Source organism: Lissotriton vulgaris, chromosome 3_2 (assembly GCF_964263255.1).
Source record: "Lissotriton vulgaris chromosome 3_2, aLisVul1.2, whole genome shotgun sequence".
Taxonomy (NCBI): domain Eukaryota; kingdom Metazoa; phylum Chordata; class Amphibia; order Caudata; family Salamandridae; genus Lissotriton; species Lissotriton vulgaris.
In genome coordinates this window covers 227415345-227440638 of record NC_141690.1, presented here as the reverse complement: position 1 = coordinate 227440638, position 25294 = coordinate 227415345, and the positions used below count along the sequence as shown (strand labels likewise).

Here is a 25294-nt window from a genome sequence, read left to right as displayed (position 1 = left end):
TTGTGAGAAAATATATGAAAGGGAACACGTAGGCTGTGGTGGGAGAGCACCCCCTGCTCTCCCACCACAACACACTAAGCATGGAAAGAAATAGAGGGTGAAGGGAATGTATGCTATACTCTAAGAGTTGAGAGAAGGAACTCATAACTCTGTGTCGTGTATGGGGATATGCAAGCCTATGGTGTGTGTGAGAATAAAGGAACCAATAGGTTTAAAACCCGTAGACCAGCAGATCCATTTAGGCAACAGCTAGGACAAGTTGATCTCTTTACAGGACAAGTAGATTTCTATTTCCTTTAGTCCCCTGGACAACTAGACTATTTAAAAAATTCCACACCCCTGAGAGAGAGACGCAGAGAGAGAGAGACGCACAGAGAGAGACGCAGAGAGAGAGAGAGACGCCGAGAGAGAGAGAGACGCCGAGAGAGAGAGAGACGCCGAGAGAGAGAGAGACGCAGAGAGAGAGAGAGACGCAGAGAGAGAGAGACGCAGAGAGAGAGAGAGACGCAGAGAGAGAGAGAGACGCAGAGAGAGAGAGACGCAGAGAGCGAGAGAGACGCAGAGAGCGAGAGAGACGCAGAGAGAGAGAGAGACGCAGAGAGAGAGAGAGACGCAGAGAGAGAGAGAGACGCAGAGAGAGAGAGACGCAGAGAGAGAGAGAGACGCAGAGAGAGAGAGAGAGACGCAGAGAGAGAGAGAGACGCAGAGAGAGAGAGAGACGCAGAGAGAGAGAGAGACGCAGAGAGACGCAGAGAGAGAGAGAGAGACGCAGAGAGAGAGAGACGCAGAGAGAGAGAGAGAGAGACGCAGAGAGAGAGAGAGACGCAGAGAGAGAGAGAGAGAGAGAGAGAGAGAGAGACGCAGAGAGAGAGACGCACAGAGAGGCAGAGAGAGAGAGAGACGCACAGAGAGGCAGAGAGAGAGAGACGCACAGAGAGGCAGAGAGAGAGAGAGAGAGAGAGACGCAGAGAGGCAGAGCGAGAGAGAGAGAGAGAGACGCAGAGAGGCAGAGCGAGAGAGAGAGAGAGATGCACAGAGATGCAGAGAGAGACGCACAGAGAGAGAGAGAGACGCACAGAGAGAGAGAGAGAGACGCACAGAGAGAGAGGGACGGACCGAGAGACGGACCGATCTATATATGTAGATATATGTTTTGAAAAGTTACCCCACAAGGAAGAGACACCCCAGAATAGCACAGGTCCCCAGATGACAGCCTCTGAGCAAATCAGTTGCTGCTACGCGTTTCACCCATAAGCTCTTCCTTCGGCAGCTGTGTGGATAATGAAATGGCAAAACCTGGGTGTGCCTCCACCTTGTGGGGTAACTTTTCAAAACATACTAGTGACCGACCCCCTGTCATGGCTATCTAATCTAGAGAGTAGGCCAAACAAATTGGAAATCCAGCACAGTGGCAGCCCTCAAAGCCATGTTCTTAACAGCTGTATTGCGATTCTTGCCCTCCTGACCTGGCGGAGAAGCATGTCCTGTAGCCTCTCCGAGGCTCTCTTTTTGACAGTGTACAATATCAGAGTCATGCGGGTCCTGGCCCCTGATGTAAAATGGGTTGTCTATGGCAGCCTTATATTTTTCAACCTGCAGGCAGGTGACTAATCTCGACTAGGTCCTTGAATGCATCTGTGCTGCATTTCCAATGCATTTTATAGCTTTCAGGAAACTGAAAAATCTCTGGCTTTTAAGTTCTGCACCAAAAGGATGCCCTCTTCCTCAACCACGAAGAGTTGAAGTTTACTGTGTTGTGCCACGCTATGCATGACTGGCAATTTTGTCATCCATGGTTGGTTTTGGGGAGGGTGTGGGGGAAGGACGGGGAGAGAGGCGTTTGAAGATTGTTCAGTGGAGGAGTTTGGCAGGGACAGGATTGGGTTCTAGATTTAGTTAGTCTTAGGATCGATATGGTAATCCTCCCAAAGGTCATCCCTATCCACTGGTGTGACTGGGCCAAGGTACAGGAGGTGGTGGTAACTAGCTATTTGCTGTTTTTGCCCTGGGGCCTCTGCTCTGGAGAAAAGGGAGCACTTCTGCAGCCCAGCATAGAAAAACACCAGGCTTTGTTCTTCCTGTGCCACCCTGCTACTTAAAAGCATAGGCTCTTCTTTCTCTAGGCCGATGTCATTGGGTACAAAACCTATTCGTATCACAGACGAGTCTCTATGTTGCATCTTGTGATGTACCCAGCGGCATTCGCGTTTGTAGCAGGCTGCCTTTTCTACCTGAAGTCCTCTCACACCGAGTAGGTCAAATCATCATGCTTCAAAGAACAGTAGAAGTTACACAACTGTGCTGGTTGGAGACGCAGCATTTGAGATTGTAAATATGGCAAAATTGGAAAGGTGTTTTCTTCAAAACTCCCTCCACAGACATTGTTATTAAGACCTGATCAAGAAAGTAGAGCGAACATAGCTCAAAATGGAGCCCTGTGCCATCGCCGATCCGGTGAGTTCTTCCGTAGCTGGGGTTGAATCTTGAACCACTAGCACCGAAGCATAACCGATTTGGTCAGTCCCCTAGATGGCAGTGGTATACCTTAACCAGATAGTTGCGGAGGGTGGGGGATGGGCAACCTGAGGTGTAGTATTTGTTCTGGTGCATTGTGGGCGAAGGGAGCAGTCATAAAATCTAATTCAAAAATTATTTGAAGAAAAGCAATTTGCACAAGCCTGTGCCCAACACTAGATGGCATGAGTATACATCTTTTGCACGGTGATGACAATGATTTAGGCTTCCCCAACATCGCTAGGAACTTTGGTTAAACGTACATTACAATACACTAAAAGAAAGGCATAAAAGTTCAAACAATTTACCTGTCCTTGCTTCCAACACTCCCGAAACACGTTCCAATTGTTCTTATGGGTGGGATCCTGTAAGCACAGTAGCCGGTTGTCACACAGCCAGTAGTGAGGGGTATCAAACCCCATTAGGCTTGATTGTATAGTTAATCCTTCAGGTTTCTTCACTACTTCTGCGACTGTTTTGTTCTGCACTAGAGAGGTAAAGATGTCGTCAAGTATTTTCGGTGTACTCTTCAGGCCATTATCCACCTAGATTAAAAAGAACAAATCTGTAACAAAAGAAGACTAACACGGACTTGTAAAACACAACAGAATACGATGCTAAATTACACCTGGTTGGCTTTTTCCACACTGAGAAAGGTAAATGCTACTTACTAGTATGCATCTGTTCTTGGCATGTAGAGCTGCAGATTCTTAAACTGTGCATTAGATCGCCACCTGGTGTTGGGCTCGGATGATTGCATGTGGTTGTCGTCTTGGAAGAAGTCTTTGTAGTCACGAGATAGGCGACTCCTCCTTTGGACGATAGTGCGCATGGGCATCTGCTCCATCCTTAGATTGTTTTTCACCATGAACATGAAGGGAAATGATGGAGTTTGTGGAAAGAAGAAAGGATGTCCATGCGTGTATATCTAATTCAGATAGAACTGGAACAGATACAGGCCCCGGGGAGGCGGGAGGGCGTGTAAGAATCTGCAGCTCTACATGCCAAGAACAGATGCATACTGGTAAGTAGCATTTTCCGTTCAAGGCATATGAGCTGCAGAATGTACACTTAGCATTGATTGTGCAGCAGTTTCTCCACTAGCAGTGGTCACCTGCGTCTGTTGCAGTAGTTTGAAAGAGTTTTAAGGACAGCTTGGCCTACTGCAGCTTGCTGCTTGGCTTGCACATCAACAAAATAGTGTTCAGGGAAGGTGTGTGTTGTAGACCATGTTGTTGCCTTGCAAATGTCTTCTAGGGAAATGTTCCCAAAGAAAGCCATGGAGGCTCCTAGTTTGCGTGTGCAGTGCGCCCTAGGAGGAACTGTTAATATAAGTTTTGCTTTTTGATAGCATACCTGTATACATTTTACAATCCACCTTGCAATTCCAGCTTTAGAGATGGGTTGCCTTTATGTGGTGGAGAGAAAGCTACAAACAATTGCTTTGTTTTGCGAAAGGATTCGGTCCTATCTATATAACAGAGTAGAGCTTTTAACGTCTAGTGTGTGTAGAGCTCTTTCTGCAACAAAGTCTGGGTTTTGGAAAAACACTGGTAAAGCTACAGATTGGTTTAAATGAAACGGAGTAATGACTTTTGGAAGGAATTTGGGATTTGTTCTGAGAACCACTTTATTACGGTGTAATTGTAAAAGCGGTTCTTGTATAGTGAAAGCTTGAATCTCACTTACTCTCCTAAGAGAGGTAATAGCTATTAGAAAAGCTGTTTTCCATGTAAGGAATTGCAGTTCACATTTGTGTAGAGGTTCAAAAGGTGGTCCCATGAGCCTTGTAAGAACAATTAACATTAGTTACTTACCTGTAAACAGTGGTTCTCCAGTATTGGTGTCTCTCATAGATTCACATGCTTGAATATTCCGTCGTCGAAGTGGGAGTCCCATGGTACATAAAAGTAGTGGGCTCCCGCAATTACATACAGCTCCAGTTCCTTACAACTCAGTCAGGAAAACAGCACTCCTAGACATACTGGTGCTCGCACTCGTGTTTATTTCACAGAGTCAACTCTGTGAAATAAACACGAGTGCGAGCACCAGTATGTCTACGAGTGCCGTTTTCCTGACGGAGTTGTAAGGAACTGGAGCGGTGTATCTAATGTTCTTCTCCAGTATTAGGGGCGTCTTTCATAGATTCACATGTTTGAATTAGAGTAGAAAGCCGTAAAGTAATACATGATTCATAAAAGGCATTTCAACCAAGTAAGTACAACCATAGTATGATTTATATAGCATACATTTAGACATATGGCAAAACCTTTAATGACAGGAGGCGGGAAGCAACAGAGGCTTACCTTAGTTTAAAAGATTTCCTAACACAGCTTGGCCCACAGCAGCATCTGCAGCGTCCGCTGTTTCTAGACAGTAGTGACTCGTAAACGTGTGTCTGCTCGACCACGTTGCAGCTCTCCAGATCTGGCGCAGAGGCACTCCAGCAAAGAGGGCGGTAGATGATGCCACAGCCCTTGTCGAGTGTGCTCGCACCAGAGCAGAGAGAGGCTTTCCGGCCCGGCAATGGCAGAAAGAAATGGCAGAAGAAATCCATCTAGTAATAGATTGTTTACCGATTGCCTGTCCTTTACAAACTCTGTTATAGGCCACAAAGAGCTGGTCCGATTTTCGAAAAGGAGCGGCGCGCTGGATGTAGAATTTCAGGCAACGTTTTAAATCCAAGGAATGGAGAGACCGCTCAGCAGGAGACGGAGGGTTGGGGAAGAAAGTTCTGAGAATGACGGGCTCATTCAGATGGAAATCCGAAGGAACTTTGGGAATGAATTTCGGATTTGTCCGTAAAGTAACAGCGTCTTTAGAGAATTGAAGAAATGGAGGTTGTATCGTGAATGCTTGGATGTCACTTACTCGCCTTGATGATGTAAGCGCGAGTAGAAGAGCCACCTTCCACGTGAGGAATTTTAAGTCCGCTGAATGGATGGGTTCAAAAGGAGGTGAGAGGAGATAAAACCAGATTCAGGCGCCAAGAAGGCGGTGGACGACGTATGGGCAGATACATTCAAAAAAGGTCTCTAAAGAACTGTTGAATGATCCAAAAAGAATACAGAGAGGTGGTGCCATCATGCCAAAAGCGGGAAAACGCTGCCAGAAAGACTTTAAGAGTGGAATGAGAAAGTCCTGACTTCGCTAGAGATAAGAAAAAAGGCAGGATTTGCTCTGGCTTGGCGTGCATTGGATCAAGGGCTTCCTTGTGACACCAAACACAAAAAGGCTTCCATTTCAATTGATATGTTTTGATGGTGGAAGGAGCACGTGCATGAGCCAGCACCTTCCTGCGCTCCGGAGTGATATTCAGACCTGCGAACACATTGTTTTCAGGTTCCAAGCATGCAGTTGGAGATCTGCCTGGATCCGGATGGCAAATCCTCCCTTTGTTCATGGCGAGCAGGTGAGTCAGAGGGCGAAGAGGTATCGGATCGCACTGAGACAACCGGAGGAGGTCCGAGAACCACGGGCGACGTGGCCACCTGGGCGCAATCAGTATGACGTGGCATGGTTGGAGCTTCATCCTGCGCAGCAGGCGCGGAACGAGAGGGAGCAGGGCAAAAGCGTAGACTAATTCGCTCGACCAATTGATCGAAAACGCATTCCCGCTCGACTCTTTGTGGGGATGCCGACTTGCAAAGCGTAGGCATTTGCGGTTGGTTGGGGTCGCAAACAGATCCATCTGTGGATGGCCCCACTGGCGAAAGATGTACTCCAGAGTGGGTTGGTGGAGTTCCCACTCGTGATTGTCCGCCAGAAATCTGCTTGGACAGTCGGCAAGAGTGTTGGAGACTCCCAGCACCTGAACTGCGGTCAGGTGAACCTGGTGTTGAATCGCCCAATTCCAGATTTCTTGTGCCTGCTTGGAAAGCAGAAGAGACCTCGTACCTCCACGATTGTTGAGGTAGTGCATGCTGGTGGTGTTGTCTGTCCGTACCAGCAGCGAGTGGCATTGTCAGCATCCGGAAAGATTTCAGGGCAAGGAAGATGGCCAATAGTTCTAGACGATTGATATGAAATGTGCGTTGAGATGCAGTCCATTTGCCCTTGACTGACAGTCTGTTGAGGTGTGCCCCCCAACCCTCCAAGGAAGCATCCGTTGTGAGGGTAAGCGTAGGAGTTGTTTCCAGGAAGGGCCGACCTGCAGAGATATTTGGAAGGTGAGCCCACCATTCCAAAGCTGTTTGAATGCGGGGGGGGGCAGGTAGATTTTGTCGTTAAACGACCCCGAAACTTGTTTCCATTGTTTGTCCACCTCCTCCTGTATGACTCATGTGGAGTCTGCAATGCGGAATCAGATGAATGCAAGAGGAGGCCATGCCCAGAAAAGATTTCAAGATCCGGACAGAAACTGACTTTTTTGATTTTAGCAAAGCGACCATCTTGAGTATGCGGAGTTGTCGCTCCTGTGATACAAACACCTGTGCCAGACAGGAATCGACTAAGGCTCCTAGAAAGATTCTCTGTTGTGAGGGGCGGAGATGAGACTTTTCCCGATTGACAGAAAGACCCAAAGTGCGGAAAAGTGACAGGCAAGTCTGAGTATGCTGCTGTATTGCTGTTTGACGTGTGTGTGCTTTTATTAGACAATCGTCCAGATAAGGGTAAAATTGAATGCCTTGTAGGCGAAGGAAAGCTGCGACCGGAGCCATGATTATTGTGAAGACTCTCTGCGCTGATCCAAGGCCGAAAGGCAGTACTTTGAACTGGAAGTGCTTCGATGAGACAGTGAAGCGAAGATATTTCCTGTGTTTGTGATGTATTGGCACATGAAAATATGCATCTTGGAGGTCGATAGTGGTTGAGGTATTGTAAAATTTCCAGTAGAGTCAACTCTCGAAAAGTTTGAGATTTGATGGAATTTGTTGAGGGCTCTTAAGTCCAGAATGGGGCACCACTCTCCCGACTTTTTCTTGATTAAAAAGAAGCTGGAATAAAAGCCCCTGCCCTGTTGTGCTTGAGGAACCACTTCGACAGCACCTTTTTGTATCATGATCTTGACTTGAGACAACAGATCTTTTAGATGACATGCTTGCCAAACAGGGAATCACCATCGTATGGCAAATCAAGAATTCTCGCCTGCACCTCAGGGTGAAAAGCCGTAGATTTGAGCCAGCCCTGGCGTCGTAAAACAGCAGCTCCAGCAAGTTATCTGAACCCTGTCGAAGAGATGTCAACAGCGCAGTCAATAATCTCAGAAGAGATTCTCTCCTTCTTGGACTATCATTCGGGCCTCTGTTCGGACAGAATCCGGGAGCTGGTCAATCAGGGCTGCGATTTCAGACCACATTTGGCGGTCATATCTTCCAAGGATGGCCAGGGAGTTGGCCGCTCTGACCGTTGTGGCAGCCATGGTGGTGAATTTGTTGCCGATAGGAGTCTAATCGGCGCCCTTCCTGGTCTGGAGGAGAGGTTAGAGGAGTGGCTGAATTTCTCGAACGTTTCTGGGCAGCAGGGATGGAATTTGGTCATGCCATAAGTTTGAGACCTTCTTCCCAAATAAAATCAATAATTGGGATGGTATGGGTTTGCTTGAGGGGTTGATCTTTGAAATCATAGAGGAAGCAATCAGTTTGCTGCATCTCCAAGGTTAAATGGAAACGTTTGACAGCACGTACCATTAAAATTATGACAGCTTCTGATGTCAACCGGCGGGGAAGGCAAAGGCGATGTCGGTGGCGTAGATGCTGTGAGAAGTTGGCCTGATATATGATGCTCACTAGTTCTAGTGATCACCTTGTATCAGTCCAAACAACCCTTATGGTGATTGGTTGTAAGTCAACCTTATAGACCAACTATCCTAATGGTAGCATGGACAAAGCAGTCTTAGGCTAAACTCTTTTGGCATGTGAAGCCAGCTGTTTTACCACATATAACCCCTTGAATACCAAGTGAAAGGACACCACACAGGTAGCTATGTAAATAAACAAGATATTTATTAACTAACATACACCTCTGAACTCTTTATGAGGTCAGAGGGCAAAGCACATGACAAGACTTAAGAAAAATATGTTAAGTTGCAAGAGTTACAATGTTGCCCTAGGGGCGCAACAAACCATATACTGAACAAGTGGTATAAGGAAGTCGATAGAAGGAATGGAGGTGTCCAGAGGCTGTAGGATCGCTGGGACTACGCTACCCTAACTTCAGGTAAGTAATAGGAGGCCCACGGAACGCGTGTGCAGAGTGTGAACTCACACGCAAGATGCGTAACAACGTCTATGGACAGTACAGTTCAAGAAAAAGGTGAGTACGGACAATCCTGACTACGTAGGACTAAAACGACTGAATCTGGACACTAGGAGAGTCAATCTACCCTTGAGCACCGAAATGCTCTTGTTACCTCACCCACGGGCTGCGGGTGCATAGATGCAAAGTCGTGTCCGGTTTCTGCGTTGAAGTCTATGGAGCCTGAAAGAAAAGATGCTGCAGGCGACCAGGAGGAAGATGTCTGGTGTGATCCACGGGTGGATCAGGGAAGCTGAAGACCTGAAAGCAGAGGGGACAATGTTCAAAGTCACTATCCAGTGACTGGAGTGGAACCAGGAAGGAACCAGAGGCTGTCGCCGCGATCAGGTGAAGAGTGGACGCTTGTAGGAGAGTGGGGTCTGCAATCCTATGGTCACCCCCGATTTTTGCTTTTTGCTTCACTGGTTTACGACTTTCCCTGGCTGTGGGCCTGCTAATCAGACCCACAGCCTAGCTGTTCTCTCTCTAAATTGACAAGCATGTACCTTAGGTGCATTTACCAATTGGTACTGGGCCACCTTATCAGTCCCTGTACAGCATACCTTCGGTATCCAGGGCATAGGTGTACCCAGGGCCTACCAGGGGCTGAAGCATGTATTATGCCACCCCTGGCTGGCCATCTAAACAGACACAACTGGCTGCACCACAGCTGGGGCAAGGTGGTGTAATCACCCTTTGCTTTAGATATAGTTACCTATATCTAGGGCTCCCGTTTTTTCCGTTTTTACGGATTTATACATATAAACACAGACGGAAATCTATTAAACGGCAAAATACTAGCAAATTTTACCACGCTGCTGTCTGGTATTTTGCTACCGACGGGGCACTCGGAATGACTTGGGATGCCTGCTGTAGTTGAGGCTTCCCACACTTCAGTCTGGCAAGAAGGGGTGAAATAAACAACAAAGCCTCGTTAACATGTGAATGGTCTTTATAATGACCTGTGAAGTACTCGGCATAGGCTTGCCAGCTTCGTTATCTCGCGCAGCAAGAAACTCCTGTCAGGGCACCTCCTGGCCCTGACTGCGGCGGCGGATTCCTTCCAGAAAAAACACTGGGGTTTAGAGTATGGCCCCCTCCTTTGCTGGCTCATGCTGCGGGACCCCCGCAAGAGTAAATAGCTGCCTCTGGGAGCTGACTGCGGTGGGCAGCTCACTGGTGTTTAGTGTATTGCCTCCTTCTTTGCTGCGGGGGAGGAGGGGGTATACAATGAGGTAGCAGTGACCATTTGCTGGAGCCGAGGGGAGATTTTCACCAGGCACGGAGAGAGGTGAGCCAGGCGGCCGTGTTGCTGCTCTCGGTGGCACAGGCCATTGGTGCTAAAGTAAGTGTGCCTACAGTGTGGAGCATAAAACAATTTTCCGGCGCGCTGGTGTTGTAATATTTTAAATTCCAAAGTGTTGGCAGCACCAAACACACAACCCGCACTCGCGGCCACAGACACTTGATTTGCACATTTAGTTTAACATGCACAGACTGCAGTGCTGCTCTAGGTACGAACCGTTTTACACAGACTATTAACAAAGTCGCCCTCTCCAGGCAGTGCAGGACGTGCATGATCTGTGATATGTATTCGGAGACTGCCGCACGATGAAAGGAGCAGTGGTCAGAGTGAGCATGACTTGAAACTCAAACAAAACCTTACCTTCTTTCAGTGTACCACCTGTGTCTGAAGCCAGCACAAGCCACGAGTCTGCAGACCGAGTGCGGCTTTTTATTAGACAAAATAATTAATGCACAGACTTTATGCCAAAAGTGTCAGTGAGACTGTGCCAGCCACGTGTTAACATGCAAATTTAATTTTTATTGCTAGTGCACGATTATGACTCGGTATCACTGATATCGGACACGACACTGTGTGCAGGGTCAACTAAGCCAACACATCACCAAGTTCTCCTTACTAGACGACTGCCAATCAGGATTCAGAGCAGGACACAGCACGGAAACGGCTATACTACATATTGTGGACGACGCGCTACAAGCCCTAGACCAAAATCGTGCCTGCCTACTGATTCTCCTAGACCTGTCATCTGCATTTGACACGGTAAATCACGAAGCCTTACTGGCCAGACTTCGAGATAGGATGGGACTAACTGGAAATGTGCTGAAATGGTTTGGCTCTTTCCTTCGGAACAGGACACAAAGATTCCTGGTCAATCATTCTACCTCAACTCCATGTCCCAACTCAATAGGAGTCCCGCAAGGATCGACACTTTCTCCAGACCTGTTTAACTTGTATGTCGAACCACTCACAGAAATTCTCCGAGAATAACAGATATCCTACCACATGTATGCGGATGATACGCAAATTTACATAAAGGTCGCCTCCGTTGAAGACATTGATCGGATGAACGAGTCCTTAGGAAAGGCACTGCAATGGTTATCCACCAATCACTTGAAGCTAAATGCTCACAAAACAGAGTTCCTACTTTCACCACCAAGGTGCCACTCGGAAAGAAGGGAATGGACCAAACTAGTGACTGCTCTAAACTGCACCCCAACACTAGTCGAATCAGCTAAATCGCTTGGAATCACCCTAGACGAGAACCTCGACATGAAAGCACACATTAATGCAATGGCTAAAAGTGCCCGCTTCCACCTTAACTACTTAAGGAAAATGAGACCTTTCATCCCTGAAGCTGACCTAAAATTAGCAATCCAATCTCTTGTTATCTCCAGGATCGAATACGGATGCTCCACCTTAGCAGGATTACCAAAAATGTCAACAGCTCCGCTAAAAGCCTGCCTCAACGCAGCGGCAAGACTTATCACAGGATCAAGGAAATTTGATCATATATCCCCTCACTTGAAAGCATTAAACTGGCTACCTTATGAAGCCAGAATCCAAATGAAGTTAGCATGTATCACCCATAAAGCGATACACTTCAACACTCCTAGATATCTAGCCAAGAAAATTAAGATATCGGGAGGTGACAGACCAAGTCGGAGTGCCGCTGAATTGCTATTGCGGCTGGCCAGGTTCCGAAAGAAAAAGACTTGCAACAGAGCGTTCTCTGGAGCTGCCCCTAGAATCTGGAATTCTCTTCCTCCAAACATTAGGAAGATTCGCAACATTGCATCATTCAAGCGGGAAGTGAAGAGCCACATGATGTGCAAATACCTTGCATAGATACACTATCCGGATCTAGGGCTGCTCTCAGAAGGATAAGCGCCAACTTGAATAAGATGAAAGCTAATTTGACTCAAGACTGGCGCTTTATATAAGACGCAGATGTACCCATACCTAATGCCCAGATGGGCAATGTGATAACATATCTGTATCTCACAGCCTAAACCTAATATATCTTATCTCACAGCCTAAGCCTTACCCTCTCCTACCTCAGTCTTGTGGGGGTATGTGGCTTATGATATCAGCTTAGCCTTACCCCACGAATGGACAATTTAATGCGAACTGCATGGTGACTTGTGTTTCTCATATACACCGTCTCACACTAGTCATAGCCACACTACTATCTACCTCTTAACGGCTTTGGTCTTAGAAAGGTTAACATTTTTCTAAGCCTAAACCTTACCATCGCCTACCTCACTTGGGCGGTACACATGGCATATGATATAAGCTTAGCCTTACCCCACCTCTTAATGCGAATTGCACTTGTGTTTCTGTTTGCATATACTTTGTTTCACACAATCATAGTCATTCTATTATCTACCTCATATCTGTTTGTTTCTTGTAATGTCAACACTTATGTTAGTTAACCAATTAATGCGAATTTCACTTGTGTTTTATCTGCATTTATATCGTCTCACTCAATCATATTCATTCTATTATCTACCTCATATCTGTTGTTTATTATAATGTCATCACTTATGTTAGTTAACCTATTCCGATGTCAAGCGCTCTGATACCCACGGGTCTTGTTCGCGCTATATAAAACTCTACAATAAATAAATAAATAGACACTGAGGATGTTTAGTGTAAAATGTCCTAAATACTGTTACATCTGGCCTCCCATGCTGCGGCACTGGCAATCGCAGCCGTCCAGTAGGAGGCCTGAAACTACCCGCTCTTCAAGTGTTGAAGGGGGGGGGGGCACTTCTGCGCCCCACCTGACTAAGAAAACATCTGCGTACTTCTGAGGGGCCCGAGGCACCCCTGTCTGATTCTGCCAGGGTCACCGAGCGCACAGTGACTGGACGCCGCTCTCCAGCAGCATGAGTGACACCAGTAAGCTGTGAACTGGACTGATGCATGATTTGCAGTGATTTACAACCGTCCTGAGCTCTAAGACAGTAAGATACAGCCTCTGATAGTGTGCCTGTCTACCTTACCGTGGATGCCTAGACAGCATAGTCAACCCACTCGTAAGTAGTGTTGCCACCTTCTCCAAACAAATACCTGCCATTGGTTCACCTCATTATTGGATTTAAGAGTCAAATAGAATATACAATGTTATGAAAATTGTCTTTATAAAGTGTCTCCGTTTTTATAAATCGCCTTTCTGTCTGTTTACTTTAATTAGCAGCCAGTGATCATTAAGTTGGCTGTTCCAGAACATTGCAAAGTGCATACTTCTTCTTGTTTTTACTGTTTAATATATGTACTAATGAGGGGAAAATACCCGCTTTAGGTGCTTTTCACAATTTTTGCAAAGGCAATAAAATACTCCTCCTGCCAAGAAAAAATCCAACCAAGTGTAACTCTACTGATAAGTGGCCAGTTCAGGAGGACATACCTGTGAACTGCTGCAGTTAATAAAGGCAATAATCCACAGAGCCTAGTCCAGCCCTGGTCAGACACAGGTGCTTATTACTGGTAGGAGCGTGAATGTGCAGACTGAGAGAATTTGACACAGCATTTGAGCCGGATCAGGACTGGCAGTCACTTCTTCTTATTAAGGCCTTAAGCTATTTATGAGCTGCCATTTGTGTCAGAAGATGGTGTTAAGGGTCACATGGTACGGGCAGGGGGAGCGGGGGATACACTTTTTGTGCTGGTTCGTTGTGGGCTTCTCAGCACAGTTTGATCAGTTCATGCAGAGGGAGGATGAGGCATGTGATTCTGGTTTTGAGGGCAGTGAGGCTCATTAGCAGTCAGTATGGCCTCTCACATCCTAGTTGGTACAGTTGGGTTTCACAGTGTCCTTCCATTTCTGGTGCTGTGCAGCAGTTGTAAAATCTCAGAGTTTCTCGTTGCTCAAACGGGAGTAATTTCTGATATGTATATTATGTTGCTGTCTTCTTGCGAGAAAGTGTCACTCAATCGTTGAGATGTCACTCATAATTACACGGAAATTATGAAAATGTCACACATAGAAATCTGAAACCTTGGCAGCTATGCATACACTAACCATGTATGTCATAGGATGTTACACATTTCGAAGAATACATCTAATTTATATAATATTCAAGACAAATATGTTGAACTTACAGTGTCTGAATGATTAACTGTATTACATTAAAAGTGGAAATATAATGACTGTGACTGTTGAATTAATGTATGCAACTGCTGGCTGGCTGGGCTTTCTGTGCAGGCCACAAGGTCAAAAGAGGAGACCATCACTGGCGCCTGAGGCACATAACTGGAACTTTTAAGCTGAGGCAGAGGGGTGTAGCGCAGGCCAATATTTTTATTCCGGGGCCGTCAGTAGTAGTACTTTCTTGTGCCACTACAGATTGAAGGCCTTGTGATCAAACCCCACTTTGGATGGTGTGAAATTAAAAACTTTGGACACAGTTGTTGCACCAAAGATATTGTGCTGCATAACCAAATACTTATAAGGTCCCAAAGGCGAGACCTATTGGCTATGCCAATGCTTGTTATTTGGTTTCTAGTACAATATAGACTATATTGTACTAGAAAATGAATACAATTGTCAATTTAAATAAATGTGGAAAAATACTAGCTGTAGCGTCGTCTTTTGCTTGTGGCAAAAATAAATGTGGATAAATACAGAAAAAATGGGCAAAAAATAAATATGGATAAATTCAGACGGAAATGGCAAAAAAATAAATACCATAAAACCGGGAGCCCTACCTATATCTACACCTAAAATGGACACATATATTCCTATCAGTCACTCCTATGGCAGGTCTTATCAATCCTGAAGGCAGAGTGCTTGGAATTATGTGAGATGGTGCTCTGGCATGAGCTGAGCCCGTTTGCAGCTTGCGGAACCAAGTCCTAATAGCTGTTCCATGATAACGCTATGCCATATACTCTTAAGTGCATTATAATCCTCGCGGTTAAATGCTAACTCTGGTATAACATTATCAAAACATGTCGAGTAAGGTGTCATACGACTTGGAATACTACCTACAGTACATGGAATCCTTTTTACAGAGAGAGCAGTAGGCCTGGGGCCCTGAATAGCAGGGTCCCAGGTCAACTAAGTCGGAAAACCAGCAAAACACCAGGCGAAAAATTGGGGGTAACCATAGTCAGGCATCCACCCTCCTACAGTTATCTCCGTCGCCGGTTCGATTGCCATCTACCACCTCGTCGACTGTCCCGTCGACGACACACCATTCACTTGCTACTGCAACTACTTTCACAGTGGTCACAGCTTCAGTGGTCAAACGCCCAGTTCCACTGAGTCCTATAACTAATGCTTCTACTCTTGTGACGCAATTATTTGAATCGGCAGGAGAGGATTCTGATGACTGTTCCTATGTGAATGATGTCTTTCCTCAGGCATCCAGTCCATCTGAACTCAATATAAAGTGCCAAGAAGATGATGAAGATTATGAGGAGGAAGGTCTGCTCTTTCTTGTTCATGATGCTCGCTTTGCTGCTCCTCCTGAGGAACAAATGATTCAGATACTGTCCTCATTGGTGTCCAACTTGCACCATATGTTGGACGATTATAATAGCAGATTCCCTCCATCTGCGCCTATTTCTCCAACTCTTCAACCTGTGCCACCAGCATTCATACATACGTATACACAGCGTTCACCGGTCCGTCCACAGTAGGATACAGATGATGCGGATGTGAACCAGGACACTGATCAGGAGGTAGATAACGTCCTCGCGGATTGGGATGATTATAGAGCACAAACACCATCTGTAGGTCAATCGGGTCTGCAATCCCATGGTCACCCCAGATTTTTGCTTTTTGCTTCACTGGTTTACGATTTTCCCTGGCTGTGGGCCTGCTAATCAGACCCACAGCCTAGCTGTTCTCTCTCTAAATTGACAACTATGTACCTTAGGTGCATGTACCAATTGGTGTTGGGTCACTCTTGTAAGTCCTTGTACAGTGTACCATAGGTACCCAGGGCCTAAGTGAACCCCAGGTCTACCATGGGCTGCAGCATGTGTTATGCCACCCCTGGCTGGCCATCCAAATCTGACACAACTGGCTGATCATCAGCTGGGGCAAGGTGGTGTAATCACCCTTTGCTTTAGATATAGTATACCTATATCTAAACCTAAAATGGACACATATCCTCCTATCAGTCACTCCTATGGCAGGCCTTGTTAATCCTGAAGGCCGAGTGCTTGGAATTATGTGAGATGGTGCTCTAGCATGAGCTGAGCCTGTCTGCAGCTTTCGGAACCAAGTCCTTTAGCTGTTTCCATGATAACGCTATACCATATACTCTTAAGTGCATTATAATCCTTGCGGTTATTGCTAACTTTGGCATAGCATTATCAAAACATGTCGAGAAAGGTGTCATACGAATTGGAATAATACCCCCTCGCCAATTCTGGCGACGGGGGTAGCATTCCACCCTTCTAGAGGGACACGACCTGTACCTAACTGTGAACCGCGGTTAAAGTTAAACTCGAGCCTCAGCATCACAAAATGGATGCTGCCACCAGACACAAGTCTGACCTCCTGCTGCTGGGAATCCTTCCGTCTAGGGAGGCTTGGACAAAAAGTTTCCTGCCTTGGGAGGTGCTAGCACCACCCCAGACAGGATTTTGTGTATTGGGTAGGACAGGGCTGAAAGGAATGAGACATGCCTGGGGCACACAAGGTGTCCCTGTGCATACTCCGGTCTAAACCAGTTCCTGGGACACTCCAGTCCCAGCTCTGGCGCAAGACCGGACAAAGGATAGGGGGTGTAACCACCCCCCTTCCTGGTCCCACCCAGAGGAGGGACCTAGTCGTAGTACAGCCCCCTTTAGCCGGATAAAGGTAGGAGCTGGTCCCATTCCAAATGAGATTATCCTGATCAACTTTACAAGAAGAAACTCTGGACTTCGACGTTCTGCTCCACAGAAGACTGAAGATATCTTCCTTGTGGGCAAGGAGTGTCCACACTGCACAAGCAGGCACCATCAGCGTACAGCGGCTTCCCTTGGTCGTCTTCCTGCAAGGATCCAGACTTCAGAGCCCGACGAGACCCGGACTCCCAGACCTCTCCGACCTCTACCTACATCTGCAGCACAGCTGAGATCCGTGGGTGCGACGAGACACGTGGGACCGGCCATCTTGAAAGAAGCAGCACTTCGCTCAAGCACGACTTCCGAGGCATCCTCGTCCAAGTGCTTTGGGGACTGAGAAGCCCCGACCCCGAGCAGCTCCTGCACCGAAGATCAGCCCTCCAGCATCCACGAGATCTGCGTGGGCCCTTCTGCCTGTTTGCTGCTCAACGCGTTGTATGGTCACTTGCCGGCTGGCTGGCGACCTCCTAGACGACGAACTCCGACAACTTCACTGCTGGTCTGGTTGCTCCAGACTGGCCCTGGCTCCCTTCCAAAAGAGGAGCACCCCGGATCCTCCTGGTCCACTCACCGCGTGGGTTGCCTTTGCCAAGGCCTGTTGACTCTGAATCCAAAGCCGACAACGCCGACAGCGAGAGCCTGCGTGGGACAGCTCGTGCCTCCATCCTGGTCGTCGAAGACACCACCTGGTCCACGTGGCTGCAGGGACAAGCGTCCACCTTCACCTGATCGCGACGACATCTGGTTCCACTCCTGGTTCCACTCCAGTCACTGGCTAGTGACTTTGAACATTGTCCCCTCTGCTTTCAGGTTCTTCTCTTCACTGATCCACCCGTGGATCACACCGGACATCTTCCTCCTGACCGCCTGCAGCATCTTTTCCTCCAGGCTCCATAGACTTCAACGCCGGAACCCGACACGACTTGGCACCTATGCACCCGCAGCCTGTGGGTGAGGTAACACAAGCATTTCGGTGCTCAAGGGTAGCTTGACTCTCCTAGTGTCCAGTTCCACAGTCTTTTTAGTCCTATCTAGTGAGGGACGTCCGTACTCACCTTTTCTTTAAACTGTACTGTCCATAGACGTTTGTACGCATCTCGCGTGTGAGTTCCCACTCTGCACACGCGCTCCGTGGGCCTCCGATTACCTACCTCAAGTTAGTTTAGCGTGGTCCCAGCGATCCTACAGCCTCTGGACAGCTCCATTCCTTTGATTGACTTTCACATTCCACTTACTTAGTATATGGTTTGTCGTGCCCCTAGGGCACCATTGTAAATTGTGCAACTTAAACGTATTTTTCCTAAGAGTTTGTCATGTGCTTAGCCCTCTAACCTCAAAGAGTTCAGGGGTGTACGTTAGTTAATAAATACTTGTTTATTTTCATAACAACCTGGGTGGTGTCCATTCATGTGGTATTCAAGGGGTTATATGTGGTAAAACAGCTGGCTTCACATGCCAAAAGAGTTTAGCCTAAAGACTGCTTTGTCCATGCTACCATTAGGATAGCTGGTCTATAAGGTTGACTTGCAACCAATCACCATAAGGGTTGTTTGGACTGATACAAGGTGATCACTAGAACTAGTGAGCATCATATATCAGGCCAACTTCTCACACCCATCTCCAAATGTTCTGTGCAAGCTGGGACAGCTGTAGAGAGTGTGTCTTCCCCCCCCCCGCACCCCCTCCCTGTTTTTGTATATAGTACATAGCTGTCATGTTGTCCGTCCGGATTAAGACAGCTTTGTTCTGTACTTGCACTTTTGAGTGCCAAGAATATTGCTAGTAACTCTAGGTGATTGATATGGAACTAATTTTGTTGGTTGGTCCATTGCCCTTGAGTTGTATGATGTAGGAGATGGGCTCCCCATCCTGTGAGAGATGCATCTGCTTTAAGTACTATTTGTGGAACAGGTTCGAGGAACGGCCGCCCTTTTGTCAAGTTTTTGGTGTTCCACCACTGCAGAGAGTGATGTGTGCGGCTGTCTACCAACACCTGGTTTGTTATTTGTCCTTGAGCCTGATTCCACTGTTGTGCTAGACATTCCTGTAATGGAAGCATTTGCAGTCTTGCATATGGTACAATGAAGATGCAAGATGCCATCATGCCTATTAGTCTCATGAACACTCTGGCAGGGAGAGAGTGTTGATGTTGGAACTTTGCGACTAAGGCTTGAATGCTCTGTATCCTTGCTGGACTGGGATACGCTAGAGCTGTAGACGTGTTTATTGTAGCCCCTAAATATTGATGTACATGAGAGGGCTGTGAGTGAGACTTGATGTAGTTTATTGTGAACCCTAAGTTGTGCAATGTTTGAATTGTTTGATGTGTGTGTTGAACACACTGATTGAATGATTTGGTTTTTATGAGCCAATCGCCTAGATAAGGGAAGACATGTATTTGTGTTCTTCTGAGATGTGCTGCTACTACTGCTAGGCACTTTGTGATCTCTTAGTGCAGTTGTTACCCCTGTTCCTTGATGTTGTAAAGGAACTATTTCTATTGTGTTCTTTTGAAGAAGTGATAGGACTTCTTGTTTGAGCAGCGTAAGATGTTCTGCAGACACTGGACGCTGCCTGGGTGGTATGTGTGGAGAGCCAAACTCTTACTACGCAGTGGAAAGGACTTAGCCAGCCACGCCCCACCTGTCCCGGTCCCTCCTTCTGATCCCAGCCAGGTTGGGGGAGCCTTCCTTGGCCCGATGGACCAAGTCACCGCACCCGGACCCTCGCCAGGCCGCAGGACGGGGGCTCCCGCACCACAGGGTCATGTAGCTGCAAGTTCGAGGCAGTAGCCATACTGGATAATTTGTCTTACCCACCTGTCTGTTGTGATGGAATTCCAGACAGGTAGGAACTGTGTTAGTCTGCCCCCCACAGGAGTGGAGTGCTGTTGGGGGAGCAGAGGGAAGTCACTGTTTTGTGGTGGAAGAGGTTTGATTATTGTAGTTACCTCTACCTTTTCCTTTGTTGTTGTTGCCTCTATAGCCTCCTCTAAAATATCCTTTACTGGAGGATGCCTGTGTATTGGATTTGAAGGAAGCTGTATTGTCTGCTCCAGTTTGTTTGGAGCCTCCTCTATAGAAGAAGCGACGAAAGGAGCCTCTAGCCTGTATGGATTGCAAAGCTCCCATAGATTTGGCTGTATCTGTATCTTTTTTCATTTTCTTAAGTGCTCTGTCTACCTCTGGTCCAAACAATTGATGTTGGTTGAATGGCTGATTCAAGATGGTAGTTTGCACTTCCTGCTTAAAGCACAAGTTACTACTTGTGTAACGATATATCTGTAAGAGACATTAGTTAGGGATAGATTACTTACCTTTGAATATCCCCAGGCGTCAGACTTGATCCGGAAACTTTTGCGTAGCAGTACCCTTGCACGTCGGTAGACGTTGTCTGCGGCTCCGCCTCCGTCGTCGGCGCCGTGATGACGTCGGAGTACTTAGACGCCGCCTCCGCGTGCTGACGTCAGTTCTTAGACACAGCTTTTCCGCGCCAAAAACGCAGAGCTATGCCAAAAACCAACACTGGTGCCATGAAACTAGGGCCCTGAAAGGGGATGACCTTAACCCTAGATATCGGTTCGCAGAACGGGGAGGGTGGGTGGGTCGGTAAGGAATCTATCACTAACTAATGTCTCTTACAGATATATCGTTACACAAGTAGTAACTTGTGCATCTGAAAGAGACACGTTAGGGATGGATTCCTTACCTTATAATAGATACCCCAGCAATACCAACCCCGGTGGTGGGTCTGCGAACCGATAATCACACCAGAAAGTCCTGGAGGACGGAACGGCCAAAGAAGCCATCCCTCCGGACTGGACTGTCCTGGCAATAATGTTGTGAAAACGTGTGCAGCGAGGCCCATGTAGCCGCCTGGCAAATGTCCTGCAAGGGCACACCTCGGCCCAAAGCAGTTGTAGTCGCTGTGGCTCGAGTGGAATGACCCCTCAGCCCCACAGGGGGTTCCTTCTTAGCCAAGGAGTAACACGCCTGGATACACAAGATGATCCACCGCAAGATGGTCCGCTTGTGCACCGCTTTCCCCTTCTTAGCGCCCACGTAACCAACAAAGAGTTGGTCATCCACCCGGAACTGGCGTGTGCGATCCACATAAAATGAGAGCGCACGTTTTGGGTCCAGACGGTGGAGCCTCTCTTCCTCTCTCGAGGGATGCGGAGGCGGAAAGAAGGTGGGCAAGGTGATGGACTGCCCGATGTGGAAGGCTGTGACTACCTTGGGCAGAAAAGAGGGCCTTGTCCGCAACACAACCTTGTCCGGATGGACCGAAAGGAAAGGAGGTTTACAGGATAGAGCCTGGAGCTCACTCACTCTCCTGGCAGAGGTGATAGCTACCAGGAAGTCAGTCTTCAAAGTAAGAAGGCGAAGAGGACAGTTGTGGAGTGGCTTGAAGGGAGCGCACATCAGAAATGTAAGAACCAAGTTCAAGTCCCACTGAGGCATCACAAAAGGCACAGGAGGGTACTTATGCGTGATGCCTTTCAGGAATCGATTAACGATAGGAGACTTGAACAAAGAAGGTTTATCAGGCAGCCTCAAAAAGGCTGAAAGAGCAGAAAGGTAGACCTTGATAGTGCCCAGAGCAGAGCCCTGCTGGGCAAGAGAGAAGAAAGAGAAGAACCTCAGAAAGAGGGGCATTGAGGGGCCACAAATCTGTTCCACCTACAGGCGTATACCGACTTTGTGGAGGGACGCCTGGCTGCCAAGATGAGGTTACAGACTTCAGGAGGCAAGTCAAATGGCCTCAACTGTCGCCGCTCAATCTCCAAGCATGGAGGTGGAGACTGAACAGGTTTGGGTGGAGGACTTTCCCCTGCTGCTGCGACAGAAGGTCCTCCTGAAGAGGCAGACGAACCAGGGGAATAGACATTCTGAGTAGCTCGGGATACCAGTACCTTCGTGCCCAGTCCGGAGCGACAAGGATGACTTGTGCCCGATCGCGCCTGATCTTCTTCAGCACTCTGGGCAGAAGTGGTATAGGCGGAAAGGCGTACAACAGACCGCAACTCCACTCGCGTCGAAAAGAGTCTCTGAGCGAGTGCCGCCTTGGAAATTCCATCGCGGAGAACTGATGACATTGCGCGTTCTCTTCGGAGGCGAATAGATCTAACCAAGGCTCTCCCCACTGCAGAAAGAGACCTTGCGCCACGTCCGAGTTCAGACGCCATTCGTGATCCATCATGCACCGGCGGCTGAGCTCGTCCGCCCTGGCGTGCAGAGAACCTGCCAGGTGTTGAACCACCAGAGTCACGCCCTGATGTTCCCGCCATTGCCAGTGGCGCAGAGCCTCCTGGCAGAGGGTCCACGACCCCACCCCGCCCTGTTTGTTGCAGTACCACATGGCGGTAGTGTTGTCCGTGAACACCTGCACTACACTCCCCCGGACAGAGGGGAGGAATGCCTTCAGTGCCAGACGAATCGCCCGCAGCTCCAAAAGGTTGATATGGAGCCGGGACTCCGCCGGAGACCAGAGGCCTCTGATCTCCGCCTCTCCCATGTGGCCTCCCCAGCACTGGAGGGACGCGTCCATCACAACTACGTGCTCCGGTTGGGGAAGGGAGAGGGATCTGCCTCTGACCAAATCGCGGTCCGTGAGCCACCACTGCAGCTGTCTGGCAGTGCGCTCCGAGATCAGGACATGGTCGGACAGGTTGCCCTGATGCTGGGCCCACTGAAACTTCTGGTCCCACTGCAGAGCCCGCATCCGCCACCGGGCGTGATGCACCAGAAGGATGCAGGAAGCCATCAGCCCCAGAGGCTGCAGCGTCAACCTGACCGACACCCGGGATAAAGGCTGGAAGATTGGAATCAGAGCCTGTATATCCTGAACCCGCTGCTCGGGTGGGTAAACCCGAAACTGCGCAGAGTCGAGAACCGCTCTGATGAAAAGGAGCTTCTGAGAGGGGCACAGGTGTGACTTCGGCACATTGATGGAGAACCTCATCGGGCCGACTGCCGGAGTTCGAGTCGCCTGCGGGACCGCTCCCGCCTGGCTTTCGAAGAGGGGGCCCGGCAGTCGGAGCAGGCCTCGTCATCGTGGTCGACGCCGAGACAAGTTAGGCACAGGTGGTGAGTGTAGGAGAGTAGGGTCTGCAATCCTATGATCACCCCAGATTTTTGCTTTTTGCTTCACTGGTTTACGACTTTCCCTGGCTGTGGGCCTGCTAATCAGACCCACAGCCTAGCTGTTCTCTCTCTAAATTGACACATGTACCTTCGGTGTATTTACCAATTGGTACTGGGCCACCTTATCAGTCCCTGTACAGTATACCTTAGGTATCCAGTGTGGGAAGGTGGATACCAGACTATGGTTACCCCCAACTTTTTGCCTGGTGTTTTGCTGGTTTTCCGACTTAGTTGACCTGGGGCCCTGCCAATCAGGACCCCAGGCCTACTGCTCTCTCTCTAAAATGGATTCCATGTACCTTAGGTACATTTCCAATTGGTACTGGGCCACCTTATCAGACCCTGTAACTCAGGGCATAGGTACCCAGGGCCTACCAGGGGCTGAAGCATGTATTATGCCACCCCTGGATGGCCATCTAAATCGGACACAACTGGCTGCACGACAGCTGGGGCAAGGTGGTGTAATCACCCTTTGCTTTAGATATAGTATACCTATATCTAACCCTAAAATGGACACACAGATTCCTATCAGTCACTCCTATGGCAGGCCTTGACAATCCTGAAGGCAGAGTGCTTGGAATCGTGTGAGATGGTGCTCTGGCATGAGCTGAGCCCGTTTGCAGCTTGCGGAACCAAGTCCTAATAGCTGTTCCATGATAACGCGTACCATATACTCTTAAGTGCATTATAATCCTCGCGGTTAAATGCTATCTTTGGTATTGCTTTATCAAAACATGTCGAGTCAGGTGTCATACGAATTGGAATACTAACTCCTCGCCAATTCTGGCGACGGGGTTAGCATTCCACCCTTCTAGAGGGACACGACATGTATGTAACTGTGAACCCCGGTTAAAGTTAACTGAAGCCTCAGCTCCACAAAATGGATGCTGCCACCACAGACACGAGTCTGACCTCCTGCTGCTGGGAGTCCTTCCAGCGAGGAGAGCTTGGACAAAGGGTTTCCTGTCAGGGGCGGTGCTAGCACCATCCCAGACAGGGTTTTGTGTATCCTGGGTAGGCAGGGCTTTACAGGAAGGTGACTGCAAGTGGCACCCCGGTGCTCACTACGCATCTGCCGGCTAGAACCATTTCCAGGGGCACACCAGCCCCTGGCCTGGGGAAAGTCCGGCATGGGAGAGGGGTGTAATCACCCCCCTTCCTGGTCCCACCCCTAGGGCAGGACCTAGTCGCGTACCCACCCCTTTCTTTAGGATAAAGGCAGGAGCGGGGACCCTTCCAAATTAGATCATCTTTGAATCCTGAAACTACTTTCTGCGAAAGGAACTCAAGACTTCTTCTCAAGATTTCTCCCTTGTGACTAAGGAGTAGTCACCCTGCATCCGCAGGCACCATCTAAGAACTCTGCGGTTTGCTGCACGCCCTTCCTCAGGAATCCGACCGACCAGCACAACGAGACCCGGCTTCCCTGGCACCTCTGACCTCTACCTACCTCTACAGCTAAGCTGAGAACCGTAGGTGCGACGATACCTCGAGGGACCGGCTATCATCAGAACTGCACAACTTCTATCCAGCACGACCGCCGAGGGATCCTCTGGTGAGTGCTTTGGGGTCCGAGAAGCCCCGACCCTGAGCAGCTCCAGCACCGAAGTCGAGCCTCCCAGCATCTCCACGATCTGCGTGGGGCCCTTCTGCTTTTTGCTGCTCACCGCGTTGTTTGGCTACTAGCCCGCTGGCTTGTGGCCTTCTGAACGACGCCCGACGACATCACTGCTCCTGGTCTGGTTGCTCCAGACTGGCCCTTGCTCCCTTCCAAAAGAGGAGCGCCCCGGACCCTCCTGGTCCACACCAGACGCCATTTTGAGTCCACTGCGTGGGCTTGAATTTGCCAAGACTTGTTGCCCCAATCCTGGGTCCAGCGACGTCGACAGCATCATCCATCGTGGGACAGCTCGCTCCTCCATCCTGGTCGCCGACAACGCCTCCTGGTCCGTGAGATCTGCAGAGCACAGCGTCGCCCACTCACCTAGTCGAGGTGACTACCATCCGGTGCCCTCCTGGTGCCACCTGACTACTGGCTAGTAGTCACGAACTTGGTCTCCTCTGCTTTCAGGTGTCATCCATCTTCGATCCAGGCTTGGATCAACTCGAACTATCTTCACTGGTAGCCTGCCAGCCACTTCGTTCTTCAGGCTCCTGGTTCGTCGACGAGGATTCCCGACGTCTTTTGAGACATATGCAGCTGCAGCCCCTGGGCTAGGTAAACTCGGCATTTCGGTGCCCCAGC

At 48.6% G+C, this 25294-nt stretch overlaps 1 protein-coding gene across 1 annotated transcript in view; it reads right to left on the bottom strand.

Moving 5' to 3' along the window:
• Positions 1-25294, bottom strand: part of KDM3A (lysine demethylase 3A) — a 335469-nt gene that overhangs the window by 94289 nt on the left and 215886 nt on the right. The window contains exon 18 of the mRNA XM_086964259.1: positions 2823-3059. Coding sequence (XP_086820385.1) covers positions 2823-3059 — 237 coding nt within the window. The remainder of the gene's footprint in view (positions 1-2822; positions 3060-25294) is intronic.